The sequence below is a fragment of the Falco naumanni genome, chromosome 10, assembly GCF_017639655.2.
Source record: "Falco naumanni isolate bFalNau1 chromosome 10, bFalNau1.pat, whole genome shotgun sequence".
Classification (NCBI taxonomy): Eukaryota; Metazoa; Chordata; class Aves; order Falconiformes; family Falconidae; genus Falco; species Falco naumanni.
The window spans coordinates 19,837,107-19,855,805 of NC_054063.1; the positions used below are offsets into that span (position 1 = coordinate 19,837,107).

General features: G+C 47.9%; 1 protein-coding gene across 1 annotated transcript in view; it reads right to left on the reverse strand.

Moving 5' to 3' along the window:
- Positions 1-17,753, reverse strand: part of CCDC9B (coiled-coil domain containing 9B) — a 55,619-nt gene extending 37,866 nt beyond the window's left edge. The window contains exons 1-4 of the mRNA XM_040608795.1: positions 17,320-17,753; positions 11,589-11,702; positions 9,906-10,010; positions 8,517-8,678 (exon numbers count right to left, since the gene is read on the reverse strand). Of these exons, the coding sequence (XP_040464729.1) occupies positions 8,517-8,678; positions 9,906-10,010; positions 11,589-11,702; positions 17,320-17,340 (402 nt within the window). The 5' untranslated portion in view covers positions 17,341-17,753. The remainder of the gene's footprint in view (positions 1-8,516; positions 8,679-9,905; positions 10,011-11,588; positions 11,703-17,319) is intronic.
- Positions 17,754-18,699: the final 946 nt, after the last annotated feature.

Genomic DNA, 18,699 nt, shown 5'->3' on the forward strand with positions numbered 1-18,699 from the left:
TTTTTTATTGCTTGTCCAGTCATCGAGCTTCCTAACACATGATAAATGTTTTAGGAGGTACCTGAGTACTTCCAGCATCAGACCTTCAGTCTCTTGTTTATTCTTTCACATCTGTGTAATTTTGCTGTCTCAGCAGAGATAGTTCTTGAGTTAGTCTAATGCACGTGAGAGGAGGAGTGGGTCCCTGCACTGCCATTGTCTGCCAGAGCTGTGTGGACATGGTGGGAACCTTTTTCTACATTCTCTTGAGTATGCACAGCTCTGGTTTTAGGTTTCAGCTGTAGCTCCTAACAAGTTTTGCTGCCCTTAGTAGGACCCTTGCTATTTCTGCTTTTCTTGAAATAAGTGAAGCCACATGTTGCATTCAAAGCAAGGAGCTGCTGCCAATCTGTTTAATGCCATTCTAGTACTTTCCGTCTTGTTCTCTAAGTTTATGTCAATGCAGCCTCCTGCTTTGACTGCTGCCAAGGACCAACATCTGTGAGCCATCCCCAGAGATGTCAAGATCTTTTTCCTGAGAGAGTAAAATCTGACTGTCAAGAGAACAGGCAATCATTTAAATATGGAGTACAACTGTCTTGGCATCTACCATAGCCAGACATCTAGGTGTACTTTTGCTTGCAGCTAGGTTATACATTCTGTAAAAGTCCCCATGCCTATAAACTGTGAGCTGTTTTAAAGGTTTTAGTCTACGTATCTCTCTTGAGAAGGGTAGTATTTTATCAGAGATCAGGCAGAGCCAGAAAGTTCAAACCAGAATCTAAACTGCTATGAAATCCTAGCTTTACTCCTGCTCCACAAATAGGGCATGCTATACCATCCTTAATTATACATCCCCTTGCAGTCACAATGTTTCAAGCAATTACATTACTGCAGCTTAGCAAGTGACTGCCTAATGACTAAAGTCAGAACTGGTTGAAGATGTGAAGGTCAGTGGCAGCTTTCACAGCAGTGACCAGAAGACAGTGGATTTTAGGAGCCTGAGAGCAATAAGAAAGTCAAGCAGCAGAGTGGAGACCATGGGCTTCAGGAAAGCAGGTGTTGAATTGTTCAGGGAACTGGCAGGCAGGATCCTGCAGGAAGCTGTCTTGAAGGGGAAAGGAGCCCAGGAGACCTGATTGATTTTCATGGCCAAGGCACAAGAACATAAGTAAGGACTTCCTGTTGTGCAAGAAAATGAGCAGGTGTGGGAAGAGGCCAGCTTGGCTGAGCAGGTTGCTCCTGGTTGAACTTAAATGCAAAAAGGGAGTGTGTGGGAGGTAGAAAGTGACAAGCTCTCAAGAAAAATTATGGGAACAGGACCTGGGCATGCAGGGAAGAAGCTAGAAAACCAAAGGTCATCTGGAGTTGAATGAAACAAGTGAGAGATGTGAAGGTCAGCAAGAAGGACTTCTGTAGATACATTAGCAGCAAAGAAAGTTAAGAAAGCTGTTGGCCTGTTGCTGAAGGCAGGGGGTGGGGGCGGGCAACTTCGTGACACAGGGCACAGAAAAGACTGGTTACTCTATGCTTTCTTTGCCTTGGCCTTTTACTGGCACGGTCTGCTCTCTACCTCCTGAGTCCCTAACTCAGTGGCAGAGTCAGAGAAGTACTGCACTCCCTCAGCATCCAGGAAGATTCAGTTATGGACCATTTAAATTAAGTAAGAAGGTGGGACTAGGTGGGCCGCATCCAGGGGTGCTGGGGGTGTAAGCTGATGCTGTGAGGCTGCTTACTACTTCAACATCTTATTCAGGGATCTAGATAATAGGACAGACTACACCTTCATAAAGTTCAGGGGTGACACCAAGCTGATATGCCAGAGGATGGTACTGTCTTTCAGAGGGATCTTGACAAGGTGCAGGAAGGTTAACAAAAATGAATTACAAGTCCTGCACCTGGGACAAAAGAACCCCAAAGAATCCCATGTACGACTATGGGCAGGGGCCCAGATGGCTGGGAGCAACTCTGCAGAAGTATTTTGGGAGCCTGGTAGGCTACGACTTGACCATAAAGTGAACAGTAAGGAAGGCTTGCCTTTCACTTGGTTCCATTAGCATGAAGATAGCCATCAGGTTGAGGGAAGTGATTATTTCCCTCTGTTTGGGCCATATTTGAAGTTTCGTGTCCATTTTCCCTTCACCACAAGGTGAGAGAAGTATAGACAAATTAGAAAGAGTCTAGTGAAGGGTCACCAAGACAGTTACAGAGCTTTGGAGCACAGGATGCACATGGTGAGGCTGAGTTTGTTAAGTCTGGAGGGAAAAGAGAAGGCAAAGAGGGAACCCAGTTGCAGTATTCCTCTGTCTGAAAAGGTGTTACGAAGAGAACAGAGCCCAACGGCTCTTGGAAGTATATAGTGAAAAGGCAAGAGGCAATGGACAAAACCTGCCACAAGTCAAAGTACAACTGGAATTAAGGGAAAAAAAGTCACAATGGTGGTAGTCAAACACTTGAAAACAGGTGCCAAAGAGGCTGTGAAATCACCGTCACTGGAGATTTTCAGAACTTGATTGGATTCAGGCCTGAGCAACTTAAGATAACTTTTTAGCAGGGGATCCAACTAGATGACTTGCAGTGGTCCCATCCCACCTCAACTATTTTAGGACTCTCTTATTGTATCCTAGTCTGTAGCCTGCTTCAATTGTGAAGTAAAACTTATTTAGGTATTACACCTGTATATGTGTGTATACGCACAAATGCATGTGTGCAAGTAATGAATTTAATATGCAAGTGTTTATTTTGTAATTTTACCTGTTTTCTGTAGCTCTGGCCTTTATACAACTAGGACTAAGTAGTACAGACCAGAATTCATGATCAGTCAGCCACAAAGCTCACAAGCGCTTAGGTCTTGGCTTTTAAGTGGCACCTGCTTCTGCATGACTGAATCACATAATGTCCCCAAAGGTAACATATTTCCATTGCCAGAACTATTAGCCAATACAAACACAGGATGTTTTAAATCAAAATGAATATTTCAAATCCTGTCTATGTCCTGTGATTCATGTATTTTATTCCTAAATTTCACTGAAACTGGAGGCTGGAATTAGAATCGTCAGCATAGGATTCCTGCTTGCAGTCGAAGAAACCAAAGTGGTTTTTCTTTATGGCAGTGCAAATCACTGTTAATGGATGTGGGTGGAAGAAAAATTAACCTTTTCAATAGACTATCTTGGTTTTGTATTTCAGACCACAGAGCTGGGCTGGATAATTTGAAGCTGCAAATCTCTCCTGCTAACCCCTCTGTGTTCATGGGGCAATGTCTGCGGCCACAAGAGTATCCTCTGGTCTCATTCACATTGGCAGTTATGCCGAGAAGATCTAGTAGCTCAGAAATACATTATGGGCATGGTCATTTTACGAAGTTACTGCATATCAGCACTAATGGCCATGCCAGTACTCCTACCTTGTGATAAACAAAGGAAAATGCAGTTCTATTTAAGACTATGTAAATGGACACCTTTTATATGGTAGCTTGCAAAGTTATGCTAACTGAATCATCTGTGTTCCAGATATATGAACAAACACTTCCCTCTGCGATGAAAGGGTAGTGAAAACTGAAATCTTGTCAGCCACTGAAAACCTGAGCCTTCCTATTTAAACTTTCTCCCACAGCTAGAAAGGATGAAGTTACAAGCATCACTGTGTGTGCTTCACAGTTTTCCTTTATAAGGAAAACTAAACTCTTACATGTGGAAGACAAGGACGAAAAGTGCTTAGCAGTTTTTTGAGGCCGCCTGCACATCACGGGTCTGTGACTTAACCACAGAAATTTCAGTGGAGTCACAACAGGGACAAATAGAGCCTCTCTGTTTTGGAATTGGTGTCTACAAGACTGCATCTCTCCTCTTTATCTCTCCATGCCAGCCTCTCCTCTTCTAAAAACCTGTTCGTCGCTCATATCTTTTGGGGAGGAGGGCTCTGTAAAGCAATCTAGGCAATTGCCCAAAGCAATCTGTAAAGCAGTTTTCTACAAAAGACTCTTTTTCTTTTCCCCAGCACCTGCCTCCCTGGCAGCAACCCTTCAGCCAAGGAGGCTGCCTGCTGCCGCCGAGGAACTCTGCAGCCCAAGCAAAGCACTGTTTTTTTCCTCAACATGCAAACAGTCCCCACAAAGGACAGTGTTCTCCTACTGTAAAAGCAAAGCTCTTGGGAATCATGGGAATGACACAAGTAAGACCCTCCTGCAGAGGGCCCAGTCCTGCACGACTGCAATACATTTCGGGAGGAGATGAGATCTGCTGACATCCTCTGAAGGCAGCCAGACACATTATGCCTTGTGGAATAGGCTCTTAACTGCTTGCTGTCCTGTCTTCCTGCTCTATTTGTAGCATGATTCAGATGCTGAAAATATGGGGTGGCTCTGCTTTGGAACTGCTGAATCGCTCACTCGAGCCTGGCAAATACCTTGGTGAGTTTTTTTAACAGCTCAAGCTGTACATCGCTTTGTTCTTCAATGATTATTATTCCCAGGAAATATATTTGCTCCAGGGAAAATCCCGAGTGTCCTGGGGCATTCAAGAGCATACAACTTCCCTCCTTTAAGCCCTGAGCAGGTATGTACAATAATCCTAGGTTGTACTGCTGAGGTGAGTTAATGAACTGGAGAGCTGGGCTTGCTCTGTCATAAACAGAGCAGCAATATGAGGTGTTCAGCACTCTAGTTAATTTTTTCATTAAGAAAGTAAGCCCAGTGAGGGCTTAACAAATTAATAGCAAGCTATTAATCCAGAACTTGTACATCAAACATTAATTCTAGCTTAACTAAACAGCTGTTCCCTAGAGCTCTTCAGTGTTTAGGTGGTGATGGCCCATCCTTTAGATAAATAACATGTTCACAAATAACTCTTGCCAGGGAGGCCCAGCACCAGGTGGCTACATCTGAAGATGACTTCATCACTATCTGAGAAAGTCCTTCCTGAGGAGGGACATGGGCCCGAAGTGCAAGAAACAGCAGAGCCATCACCCGAAAACCTATGCAGAGGACCTTGTTCCCAAATACTGTGGGCAGGACTGAAGCCTCAAGCACACTACAATGAGGTAGCAACTTCCTTGGGCCATTAGATGTTAAAAGTCACAGTGGGAAGGCTGGCTCATCGGCAAAGCCATTAAACCCTGCAGTTTATTGAGCAGATGGCAAGGAAGACTGAGAGGCTGATACAGGAAATATCTGTTTAACAGAGCTGCGATAGCTGACATATACAGGCTGGGAGACCACCAGCTTTTCTAAGTAATACCCTCTCTCTCCCTCCCTCACTCACCATATTGCTTCTGGCTAAGACGTGTTGCACAAAGGCACATTCTGCTCAATGTGCCAACATGTGTCTTCTTTTGTTTATTATTTTAACAATATCAGTGATTTCCTAGATTGCTTGTCCCACATTGGGAAATCCTGTGCTAGCTCCCAAAGCAAGAAGCATCAGATGAGGAAAGCACCCATGCAGAACCAACAGGAACAGAGAGCGGGGCCCAAACAGCTGGCAGTACCTGGCAAAGCCACCTTTTCCCCTCCACAGGGCCTGTCCCAGCTCACTCACTGCCTGCAGGAGATTTGAGACTCTGGCATTAGCCATTTAGCCGCAGTCAGACAAAACTACACCGCTTCCCTTCTAGCAGTTCACTGAGAAAAGTCATAAATCGAGAAGTGCCTATCTTATGTCTGAGGCATGCCCCAGATTGCAAAGGCTGTGTTAAAAACACCCACCTGAGGAGCGTCAGGAAAAAGAACATGGGGAGCAAAAGAAATCACTGGACTTCTGTCCAGTTTACACAATTTTCCAGCTGCCTTTCCTTTGGGGCTTCTTGCTTTATGATGATTTGTGCTCTTTAGAATTGAATGTAAATAGTTTTCTGCACAGCCCAGCAACTCTGTTGCTTGAACCTTGCCACAGTCATAGGAAGGTTGGTGATGGCCCATTTAATCATCCCAGTATCACCAAGCAAATCTCTCACCTGGTGAAGCTTTACTTACTGGGAATCTGAAGCAAGTTATATACCCTCTTTTAATCTTCGGCAGCCCAGAGGATGCCTTAACAGGGCAGCAGCAGCAACAAATCAACTTCTACTTCATGTGATAGCAAATACAGTTTTGTCCAAAATCTAATATTTTTTCCCCTCTCACCCATTACAGTTTGATGCTCTTCGTACTCATCTGTTTTGAGAACTACATTTAAAGTAACTAAAGGAAGATTCTGGATTGATGCCTCTAGCACATTCACCAATAAATCAGTTTTCCTCTGTCATCAAAAGCCAGGCTGCTGGGTTGTGCTTTACACCAACACACAGGAGACTTTGGGGGGCTTCTAAGGCATGTGAAAGGTGCTTAATGCAAGTAAACTCATATATACCGTACAACAGGGAACTTATGGGGACTTTCCACAGAAGTCTGAGTTTCCAGCAGAAAAATCTCAGTGGTCTATTAATTGGCCACACTGAAAAACACTGGCACAGGGTTTAAAGCAGCAATGTGATTTAGCTGTCAGTGCTTTGCACTAATACAAATCCCCATCTACAACTTGAATTCTGAGCTATAGATTACGGAAACAGCTCCAGGGGACAAAACCTGTCTGTGAGAGCCACTCACTCTGCAAATGTAATTGCTTCAAATACAACGCCCCCATGCAAAGCTACATAGCCATGAGAAACCTTGGAGGAGACTCTCAAGTATTTCACTGGTAAAGTTCAGTCAGTAATGAGGATTGTTAGATTTCTATGTACCCTTTCTTCTAAGAAAAAGCGGGGGGGTTCCCCTTACATCAGGAGGTGGTTTGGTTGTGCTGGAATGAGATTTCATTTGAAACGGATGTTCATGCTACCAGTAATCTGTCTGGAACAAAGGAAGTGAGAGGCCTCAGTCCCTTTCTCCTGAAAAATCATTCTGAAAGGTGCATTATTTCCTAAATGATTCAGTTCTTCAAGGTGACATATGACTTTATAATGGCATAGTGATTGTGTCCTATTTCTTCATGGAAAGAAAGGGTAACTAGGTCACAGAGAAACAGAAATTAAAAGGTATTTTTCTGATTTTGTGCCTTGAACATTTCCAAGCTGCCTCAGAAGGAGAAATGGCTCTCCGCCTTTTGTTTACAGCACTCCTACCCCAGTGTACCGGGCGGGCAGGAAGGGTGGGGTTTTGCTTCATTGCTCTGGGGAATGTCTTTGGCTTGGACCTCAGCTCAAAAAAGCCCACTCTCATTTTGTGGGCCAAGCATGTTGCTGTGCCTAAAAGGGGACCCATGGGAGCACCCGTTGCTGCCACCGTTTCCTTTTCGCAGTGCTACTGTGATGGAGACAAGGGCTGACCTTGTCCATCCCAATGTCTCAGCAAGACACAGGGCCAGCTGAGGCTTTCTGTCTCCTTCATATCGGCATGTTCAGCACAAAGAGGCTGTGCCCACCTGGGTGTTGCACCTCCTGTTGTCTCAATGCTGTCTTCTTAGTCTTAATCAATAGATAATCTTAACTCTTGTATTCTTTTGGAACATATTCAACAGCAAAAAGTATCACCTGCAGCAATAACCTGCCTCCAGAGACTCACTAACTAGAGAGCTTCCCTGAGTTCCCATACAGGTGCATCTGTACATGCAGATACTGTTTTTTCACAGAATGTGGCACTTCTGATCCTTGTTCCTCATTTTCTCAGTGGTCAGACTCACTAACTCCAGTGAGAACAAGATCAGTCCCCCGAGATATACTCCAAGGGATGAAAATAAGAGCATGAAGCTCATACAGGCACATACTTCCTTGAACATTCTGTCAATACTAACTGCCAAAGTTTTATCAAACCCTTCTTTGCAAGTAAGTCCCAACATGCCAAAGCTAACATTTCGATCATTATATCTACATGCTCAGACTCCATGAGGGATGAGGTAGCACCCAGGAGGGGATGCCTTGAGATTTAAAAAATGAAATAGCATTTTCAATTACTTTTGCCTTTTTGTACATTTTTTAATTAAGTCCGCAAATACTGGGTCACATTTTCTGCCAGTCACATTGGCAGCTGCAAGGGTACTCATGCTGCTCTTTTTTCTTCTGCATTTAAGACTTTCTGAAATATGGTAACAGGGAGAAATGATGCTTGTTTTGCTGCCAAACATCACTGCCTTCCTGGGAATAGCCGGGGAGTAATGCAGCTAAATCTGTCCAAGCTGCCAATTATTTCCATCCCTTTTCCGGGCACAGCAACAGAGTTTACTAAACCCACTGGTGGCCCAGGAGGGCAATGAGGTGGCTGATCTCTCAAAGTGAACTGGCTACACCTGGCTGAACAGATCTGCTAGGCAATTTAGCAAGGGCTGGGGGCTGACTCCAGTGAATCAGACAGAGGGTGGAGGTGGGGCAGGAAGTGTGGGGCAACCCAAGGTGAAAACTGAGATTGTACTGAGAAATGAGAGAATAGGACTGGGAAGGGAACTATTCCCCTCAGAGATGAGACACAGGGGACATGATAAGCAGAAAGCTCAAGCAGAAAGCAGAGCAGAAGCCCCTTTGTAAGTCAAGGGGCTGCAGTGTTAAGAGGAATCCTCTTCCCTGCTCACCTTGGCTTTGTTGTCCATGGTAACAGCCAGTTGCATCCTCTTCCCCATCCTGAATGTGAACATATGATCTGCTTCCTCCTCCTCCTCTTCCTCACTGCCAATGCCAAACCCAGGGCTCGTAGGACAGGGGCTCCCCCATTTCTCACTCACCACCCTTTTGTCCTGGAAAATGAATACTTCTGTTAACAAATCTAGGCCCCTTGGCTCACCAATGCAACTCCCTTCCCCAAACACACCTGCACGCAAGCAGGGAGGCCAGCTACAGAAAAGGCAGGCCTTGCTCTGAGGAAGCTTTCTGCACCCGGCACAGCGCCGTGACATTCTTGGGGAACAAGGGGCTCATTGTCTGCTCAGCAGCAAAACCCACAATTACAGCGGGTCTGGAAAATCCTTTGCACTTACAAATCTGACATTTCAGACTAAAATGCCAGAGTTATAGGAAACAAAAGTCATCCTCATCTCTTTCTGCAGCACACTGAATTAGATTGGGAAAGCCTAAGTCCTGATGCAGATGGCCTTGGAAGCCAAGTGGATGGCTCCTGAGAGCGGTGCTCACCATCGAGAGGGCTGGGCTATCTTGTCCATAGTGTTCAGTCTGGGTAATTGCATCTTTCAGGTCCTGTATGAGAGAAAAATGTGTGCAACAGCGCACCTCCAAGAAAAGCAAGGGCCGGGACGTGGTTGAGAAGTGAGCAACACACTAGCCTGGATCTAACAACCCAGGAGTGATGACTGCATGGAGGGAGGGTGGGATGGCTCAGCCAGCTCTGTGCAAGCTCTGGCAAAGGACTTCACCCAGGGGTTAAAGCAGGACTGGCCAGGTGGTTTACCAAGCCCCGCACTGCCAGGAGGGGTAGAAAGGGCTTGTCAGACACAGATTTGGTCCAGTTAGGAAGGAAGCCTGGGACTTGTGGTCTTTGCCCTGTTTGTGGGAAGCCCCAAAGCAGCCAAGGGCTATTTGCTTTGCTCACTCACAAAGCCTAAGGAGACTGTGCTTTTGCCCAGCCTACAGGCATTCTCAGAGGCATTCCTGATGCCTCTAGTGACACACGTACACCTGATACAGTTTGCCTACTTATTTACAGTCATGTTGACACCTGGGACCCATCCAGGGCCAAGGATGCCTGTTCACACATTCATTCATTTGCCTGTTAATTCTGCATGCTTGGTGACAGCTGCCTGGGCATGGCTGGAAATTGATGTGTATCACCTAACAATTACTCTGAGCACACATTTCAGCAGGGTTTTCACTTTTTTTTGGAAGGGCTTAGGAGCTATGTCCTATGCCTGAAAGAGCTTTGCTGTGGAGGCGCTCTTTCAGAAATGTCACTTTGCTGAGGTAGGACTGGAGCAAGCTCTGGCCCATGATGAAGGAGAGGCAGCACTTACATTGTGAGCTTTGGTGATGGTAATAGTGAGGCCATCCTGCTTGGGTCTCCTGGAGGTAACAGCCATTCCCTCCTGCTCAGCTCGCTTTTTGTCCTCTTCTATTTCCTGAAATACATACATACCCTTATCATCAGTCTGTACTTGGATGTCTACAGATGTTCATTTTCCTGTTTAGGATTTCTCCTAAATGGACCCACCTGCAGCTCTAAAAGGGGAATGGGCCAACTTGTGTCCCATCTGTGTGCCCTTGGAAGGAGTCACAGGCAACTGTGACCTGCACTACCTGTCCCTGTGCTACAGGCATCTTAGTAAATCTCTTGTTGACTCAAGAGTGTCCTCTGTGGTCTCAGCACTTGCAATGGAAAGCAAGCACAGAGTATGGGGGTCCCTTTCCAACAGGCAGGAAAAATGATCAGTTTGAGGTTTGGGAAAGACTGGGTATAGGACCCATGGAAGATGCCAGGCTGGCAGGAAGGGCGGGCCATGCACAGGTGCTATGGTCCCTGTGCCAGTCTGGGACCAGGGCATCATATGTGCCCAAGGAAAGATGGCTGGCACCTGGCTGTCTACTAGGCAGCTTCCCCCAGAAGTGGGGTTGACAGGTGGGTAGCATTTCACATGGGAGTAAGAATTCCTCTCCCCCAGCTGCCTGTGGCATTTACCCTTCCCCTAGCTTTCTGCTATGTACCATTTTTTGCTGCCACCAGAAAAGGTCCAAAATGGTTCCTGTGGCATCAAAGGAAATGTCTTCTAAGCAAGACCTAACACAGAGCACCTCTCAGTCTCTCAGCTCTGAATCCAAGACACAAAGCATACTTTGGGTTCTCAGGTTTTAAGCACAGCTCTTTGTCAAACTCAAGAATGCCCATCCAGATGGCAAATGTTAAAGAGCCCCTAAAGCCAAGTGGCCTTGGGCACAGGCAGGAAAACATCCCTTACAAACCAAGGAGGACCCTTGCGCCAAGAGTACCCTCAGGCTCTCCTACTCTGTACTGCTGTGTACAGTTCCAGGTTACCACAATGGCACCCAAACTAGCTCATACAAGCCAGGCTGGATATCTCCTGCAGGCCACTGGGTAGACTCTCTTGACCAAGACAGAATCAAAAAAACCAGACTCCAGCTGGATTACTGCCTCCTAATTCAGAAGGTAAGTCTGCAGCAACCAACAGCCTGCTAAAGCCTTGATTTGCCTTCATCTTCCTTTTATTTTCATGGAGTCCCTTTTCAACACCTCTGTGCTCCATAGAAACACTCATACTGACCAGGGAAGAGCTTCAGCCCCTATCAGTACCCTGGTAGAGAAGATAAACCTACCAAATGTCTTGAGGATGCAACCTCCTATACATTCAAGAGTATAAGCATGAGGCACTGGCAAGGACAGATGGGGAAAAAGTCAGACCAGTAAGAAGTGAAGGGGTGGGAATGGTGTGATGCAGATAGAGGAAGACCGTAGGGTGAGAGGAATGCTGCAGCAGCAAGGCAAGCATCAGCAAGCTTGCTTTCCACTGCAATTCAGGAGCTGCAGCTAAAGACAGAGCTCTGCCCACCTGCTCCAAATGCTTTCCAATGTAAAAATGACACCTATATAACAATGTCACTCCAAAGCTACTGACTATTCTCTTTACACTGTGAGCTGAGGACTCCAGTACAGTGCTGGGGAAGGTAAGAACCCATAGACTTACCTGGTATCTTCGTATAAGCGCTTCATTCTTCTTCCGCAAAGCCAAGATTTTCTTATCGAGTTCAACATCTTTCTGCTCTTTCTTCCTTAACACTGCATCATCCACAGCAGCATCCTGAAAACAGAAGGAGCAAAGCTATTCTCAGTCACTGCACCAACAGGATGAAACCTGCTCCTTCTGTTTGGACAGGGTGAGAAGTGGAAGAGTCTTTCCCTACCATTTCTCCCCTTGGTCCTCCATTAAAAAGATGACTGAATCTTGCAAATTGACTTTTTCCTGACAGATCTGACCTTTTCTTTTCTTAGAATTTTTGTTCAGCCATGAGGTAGATAAAGCAAAAGCCTGATATCCTGTTGCAGCACAAACTAGTAGGCTGCAACAAGGCTTTTACCATAGGTCAGATTCTACTGTCTGTGCTGTTTCTCCTTCCTCCAGAGGTCAGACCACACCACTCCCCCACCATCCAACCTCCTTTCCCCCACTCCTCAGGGTTATTTAACTACTTAGCCAGAACGAGCTACAGCCGCACATCATCCATGTCAATCAATCCACTGCCTTCGAGGCAAGGCCACAGCTGCATGTTATCAATGCTAATCAACCCACCACCTTCACTCCTCTACAATGTCCCACTTCTATGTCTGTCTGTCGGTAGGCTCCAGAGTTAACACACTGCTTAACTGCATGCAGTAAACAACACCTCTCCCTGCTGTTGGTTCAGGTGTTCTCAGGCACATCAGTTCCCCTTCATTGACATTCAGATAGCACCTTGGTTACCACAAGGGATAACAAATCAGATTTTTTAAATTCTAGTGACGGCAGTGTCTAGCGAAAATTAATGCTGATGAGTATCAACTCACTGCAGTAAGCTGATCCATATCGTCTAGACTCTGCCTAGTGTTTGCATGAAGAGCAAGGTGGCAAGGCTGAGATCTTCAAGGCACTACAGGTTTATTTTTGAACAGTGTTTTTGTGCTTTCCTTATCAGCATGGCATCTGCATGCTGCAGAGATCTCATATTCCCTCCCCTTCACTCACACAGAGAGCTGTGTAAGGTGAAGTGAGACTGAGGAGGGGAGGAAAGGAACCCCAAACCTTTTGCACACCTGGATACCTATTTTGCTGACATTGCAACTCTATCTACCAACAGGCTACCCCTGGCCTGCCGCCTTTGCCATTTGGCCCTGTGCAGTCAATCTGCCGCAGGAGCACTGCGGCAAACCCAGCCTCTGTGCACAATGCATATTGCCCACAGTGCCGGGAGAATTTGGAGGAATCAAGAAGCAAATGGAATGAAAACATCACCCATATTGCTACAACTAGATGTTGCTCCTGCGGGTGATTCTCAGGGTTATGTCCCTATGAAGCAGAATCAGCCAGCGCGTGGTGGAAAGGCACACTGACAGTCCCCAGGGACTGGTGAAGATGTTAATTTATACCAGCGTCCTCGGGGGCCAGCACCGCCACCCTGCAGCTGCACAGGGCCATCCTGGCCCCATCCTCACCCTGGAGCTGTCGAGGTCTCTGGGGTCAGTATCAGACCCTGCTCCAGGGCACCTCAGCCCCCAGCCGTACCCCAGGGCAGGGAGAGGGCCCTGCCAGGGGAAAGCTGCTCCCCACTGCCAGCCCCAGCCTCAGAAATGCCCCCAGCCCCAGCCAGCTGCTAACCTGACGGCCACTACAAGCCTGGTCCTAACCTTGCTCCAGTTGCATGGGTATACTGGGTGTGACTGGTGAGGATTTGGTAGCAGGGGGTGGGCTGCAGAGCGCCCTGTGAGGGAGGAGCCCGGGACAGCCCCCAGCCGGCCACAGCCAGTTCCAGCCGGCTCCGCCACCGGCCTCCCGCCAAAACTCAGCCATTCAGGGGAGACCATGGTGCCCCTGAGCCAATCAGGGGAGTCCGTGGCGCCCCTGAGCCATGGAAGCGAGGTGCCTCTGCACCCTTTAGGGGAACAATGGTGCCTCTGCAGAAGCACCCTGAGGAGAAGAGGGGGGTCGAGGTCAGAGCAGGAGGAGGTAAAGAAGAAAAAGGCCCTGCTGGGAGGAGGAGGAGAGAGACCCATCCCCATGGGGACTCTGGAGGGGCTGCTGCTGGTGCTGCTTCACCTTGCCAAAGGGACAGCGTGCCCCGTGCTGAGGGACAGAGCATAAAAACATGGGGGTGAGCAGCGCCGGGAGGGAAGCAGGGATGATTTTCCTAAAGGTGTGTTTGGATTTATTTTTCTTTGAAGCCAGAATCAGTCAATAGATAGTTAATCAGCAAATAAAATGGATTAAAATTCCCCAGAACAGTGAAGTGGTTTTCCTTGTGACGCATGAGCAAGGCATGTTTTTGGCCCATCCCTGTTGGCTTCCTATCAAATTCCTCATAAAACCACCAAGACCCTCAAGACAACTGTGGGCTCCCCCATTTTTATGGGAGCAAACCACCACTGCCTTCCTGCGAGTGAGTATTTCTGCTGCCCTTGGTTCTTCAGGGCCGACGGCTCCCGACTGTGCCCATCCCAAGGGCAAAATCCCCAGAAGCATCCTCCACTGCAGGCTCTGTGGCATTCAAGGCTGGGAAGAGCTTCTGCACAGGCAGGAGGGGTTTTCCCTTCATTAATCATGACATAGCAGGTGTGACCTCCTTCAGGGAAGGATACATCAGGGGCCAGCCACAGCAGCTGGGGACACAGGATCTGGGTCTGACACCCGCTGTGCCCTGGGTGCCTTTGTGCCAGCAGTAAGTCAGGCAGTCCGGCTCCCCAGGGTCCAGCCTCAAGCAGTAGCCAACGGGCTTGCAACGCCCTTCTCCTGGGAAGGGAGGGTTTCTCCTGTGACCTCAGTTGCCTTTTGCCTGGTCCTCATTAGGTCACCAGAGGAAAAGCTGGAGCAGTGGAGGTCCAGAGGAGGGGATGGAGGGGTGCTGTCAAACACAGCCCTTCTGAAAATGAGCAAACATGCAGTGAGAAGCCCAAAGTTTGAAGGCAAAGAATAAAACCACAGATGCTGTAGCCCAGGGGAGAGAAAGCCTTTGACTCTGCTCCATGTTCCCAGCTACGTTTGTGAATTCTATCCGGTGATGTATAGGTGCTCCAGCCTCCTGAAATATATGTGTCTATAGCGGGCCAATGCATTGAAGAAGGCAGAATTAAGGTGCTGGGAACCTGACCCTTGTTTTTTTTGTGTGTCATGCAACATTTCACCAGGATGGGAATATCCTGTCCATTTGAAAGCACAAGATTTAAGATGAGCTGCAGGAATTAATTCCTTAATATGAGAAAGTTTTCAGCTATTTGGGAGATAGACACCAAGTAAGAATGTGGGTACATTTGATTAGCTGGACCTTCAGCAAATAATTCCAGGTAGCGAGTGACAATTCAGCCAGGGGTTAGCATCACTGCTCTTCCAAAAGTGTCATAGGCCTCCTGGGAACCAGGGCTGCAAATCATCCCCAGTGTGCAGGGCCAGCACTTGCCTTCAAAGGAAGGGATCCAGCTGCTGAATCACCATGCACCCTTGCAATGCTAGGTTTTCCCTTCAAGGGCTTTACATGAAAAAAACCCCAAAGCTAACTATGTTTCAGCTCCGAACAAGAAGATCTGTGCTTGATCTGCAAAGAACAGGGCCACGGACCGGGGGGAAGTCTGCCTGGGTAATGTTCTTTGGAGAAAAGGGACTAAAGGTTGAAAACATGATACCATCACAGAGGGGTGTGCTGGATGTCAGAAACCAGAGAGGGAAAAGGCAGGGGAACCGGTTTGCTAAGGCAGACCTCAGATCCTGCACAAGCACATCCTCACTCATGCCCCTGATGAGGGGTATTTTATCAGTGCTGATTTAACAGCCCCTGCCGAGGGCCACCCTGCCAGGACACAGGCACACGTTTGTGTTCAGGTGGAACAATGGGGACATTTAAACTGCCTCCACACATTCTCCTGCTGGACAATGGGATTTTGTCAAGGTCTGCAGGAGAACTGAACACGCTTTTCCATCGCCATCAATCAACCGGGTACACGACAGGTGAGTAGATTGTGTATGTGGGTGGATACACTTTCATGGCCATTTTGCAAGGCTGATTAAAGCTGAATTCAGTGTTTACCTGAACAGAAGCTATTCTGCGAGCACTAAATTGGCAGGTTCGCTGTTTGCCGAGTGCTGGGGTGTTGGCTGCTTGAGGGTGGGATCAAAGTGGTGCATGCCCTCAAACACACCCCTTTCATCTTCAAATTCTTTTGAAGAAGGACTGACAGAGCTGCCAGCTAAGGAAAATTTTAAAAATTCCTGCAGAGATTGTATTTGTGCTCTTCTCTTTTCAAAGGCAAAAGATGGAAAAGACCTGTCAGGCCATTCTCCCTCTCCACATGAGACTGCACATTTGTCAGCATTTTGTCTACATTGCAACACAGCTAGTGCAGGGGGGAGGGGGGGGTCTTTCCATTTCCAGCTGGAAACAAGTTGCTGGAAGGAAAGTTTTGCCAGTATTCAGCACTTCTCCTCCCCTTTATTAACAAAGCCATTAAAGTATTTCACTCTACGTGATCTTTTCAGCAAACGCTGGGGAGTTGTGGATGAGAGGTGGTCCCTTGCCCGCACACCCCGGGACCGCAGAGCAGCCCTGCTGTGCACAGAAGCACCGAGCGGCGTTTCGAGCCCACGCACCAGCTCACAGGGGCTCACCCATTGTACAGTTAAGCCAAGTCAGCGTTTGCTCGTCAGCTGCCGCTCTGAGCCAGCCGATAACAGGGGGACGTGCCCTCTCCTCCGCTTCTGGAATGAATCCACCACCCCAGCCCGTGCTGAAGCCGATGCTCAGGATGAAATGTGGCTACACCATGCCCTCCCCAGAGTAAAGCTCTTCCGGGGAGCCAAGGTGCCCGTATGTCACAGTGACGGGAGAGTTATAAATGGCTTTGGCAGAAGAAACGTGCGATGGCTTTGAATCAGAAAGCAGCGGAGCCTGATGCCTCCTAGATAGCAAGGCAGAGCAATGAAGCTGCAGAACGAGAGGCCTCTTTTTATTGCAAATAGAAATGTCACAAAAGGAGAAATGGAAAGCTAGCGATTTCATGCTTCAATTAAATGACGACATCTCGTTCTGTCATACCCCCCACTCCTAAGCGGCACACACACTTCCTACGCAGCTCATCAGGGGCCAGAGGGACGCCTCGCTCCAGACTGTCTCTGCGCACAGTGTTTTCCCGCATACTTCTACGATCGCCTGCTTCTACAACAAGAAACCTTGGAGGCAGCAGGGTTGGAAAAGCAAGAAAGACAGAAGGTGGGGGGGAGGGAAGAGGAGAGAGGAGCAGGGCCCTTAGCGAACGCTCTTCTGCGTAAGCAAATGCATCCGCTCTTTTTCAGAAATATCCTCTGGCTTGACAGCTGCAGCTGAAAGCCTTGCCGGGATAGGCAACATCCAGCACTGCCTGGGTTTCTGTCTGTTATCTACCTGGCTTTCCCACCCCCCAGGAGGCACGTTGTCCTGAGCCAGCCACCACAACCTGCCCCGGCAATGGACATGCAAACCCCGGCACCCAAAATCCATCCCCCCAGCACCCCCCCAATGCAGTACTGCTTGTTTGCTCCCCGTGCCTGCTGGCAGCCAGGCGAGGTTAAAAAAAAAACAACAAAGCGACAGCCACCAAAAGGCCACCCTGAAGGAAACGAGTGCAAGTCCTTTCATGGCCTTTTTGGGTGAGGGACCCCACTGCCCCGTGCCCCTCCCAGGCCCCACAGAGGCAGCACTCACAGCTCGGTGCATGTTGGACATCGGCAGCGAAGCCCAGCGGATTCCAGAGCAGAGCTAAAAGAGGAGAGCCATCAGACGGCCTTTCTCAGCACTGGTTGCACAGCATACAAGATCATGTTTTGATTACAAAAGCCTCGTCTGGGCTCCCAGCCAAGAGCACTGGCTGCCTAATATACCAAGCACAGACAGGGTTTTGAGTGCCTGTGTCCTCCTCTCCAATCTCACTCTCTTTTTAAAAGAAACACTCCCCCTTTTCCCCCCTCCTGACTCCTTTTAACTTCCTGATGCCACAAGCCCTCGTTCAAAGTGGGAAAAGCAGGGCGAACAATGAAAAATGGATCAGGCAAACAGCTTGACTTCACTTCGTGGCCATTCATGGGGTCGTGTTATTTGTTATGCATGGCTGGTTGCACGCCTGGCGGGGGATCAGGAAAATAGCTGGGGTCCTGAATGTCTTGTGAGTGCGAGTATGTGCATGAGCTTGCATGGGAAAACCAGTGCTGGATTTGCTTTTTTCTGTTTCATTTCAGTATTTTCTGGGAATGATTTCTCCACTTTTACAATGTGCATTTCTTTCAGGGAGGGAGCAGAAGCAATGCTGTGGGGTGGGCAATACCAGCCAGCACCGTAACTAGCAGAAAGCACATAGTCAAAGGAGAGGACCCCTGTAAGTCCTCTTCTGAAAGCTGCCAAAATGACCCCCGGAAGAGTCACAAATAACAGGGCTTTGGGAGAACAGGCAGCACTCATCTGCTGTGTCTTGGGCTGCCACACTCAAACCTTTATCTCAGCACCGCATCCTGGCTGTGTGCTATGATCTTCCTCAATGCAGGCTGGCTGCCCTTTCCCTCAGCCTCCAGGGGACCCAGGTGAAGCAAGAGGCGAACAGGAGATGGAAGCACACAGGGGAATATTTTGTTGCCCAAGGACTGATGCACACCCCAAACGTAATGAGGGCCCTGCTATGTTCATGTGTTAAAAAACCCAGGCAGGCCCACTGCTGGTACCTCTCCCCTCTAAGGCCTTTGAGCAGGTCAACTGCTCACAAAATCCAAAAAGTTCAACCTGAAACTCAGTGTGGTTCAAGAGAAGTCTCCCAAAGACTGAAGAACACTGAATCTGGTCCCTTCTCTGCACATAACTAGCTGTTGGAGATCAGGGCTAAGGCCCTAAAGGAGCTGGAAGCACAGCTTAGTAAAAAGCGCTTAGAGGGAAAGACTGACCCATATTAATTAGTAGGGCTCAAATGATGAAAGAAAATGGAAACTATTTCACAGGCAGTGCCTCTGGATTCAGGCTTAACAAAGGAAATGAAGACTGCTGTGGATGGAAAACTGGGAAAAAAGACATGAGCTTTGCTAAAGCCTAAGTGCTCGTTAA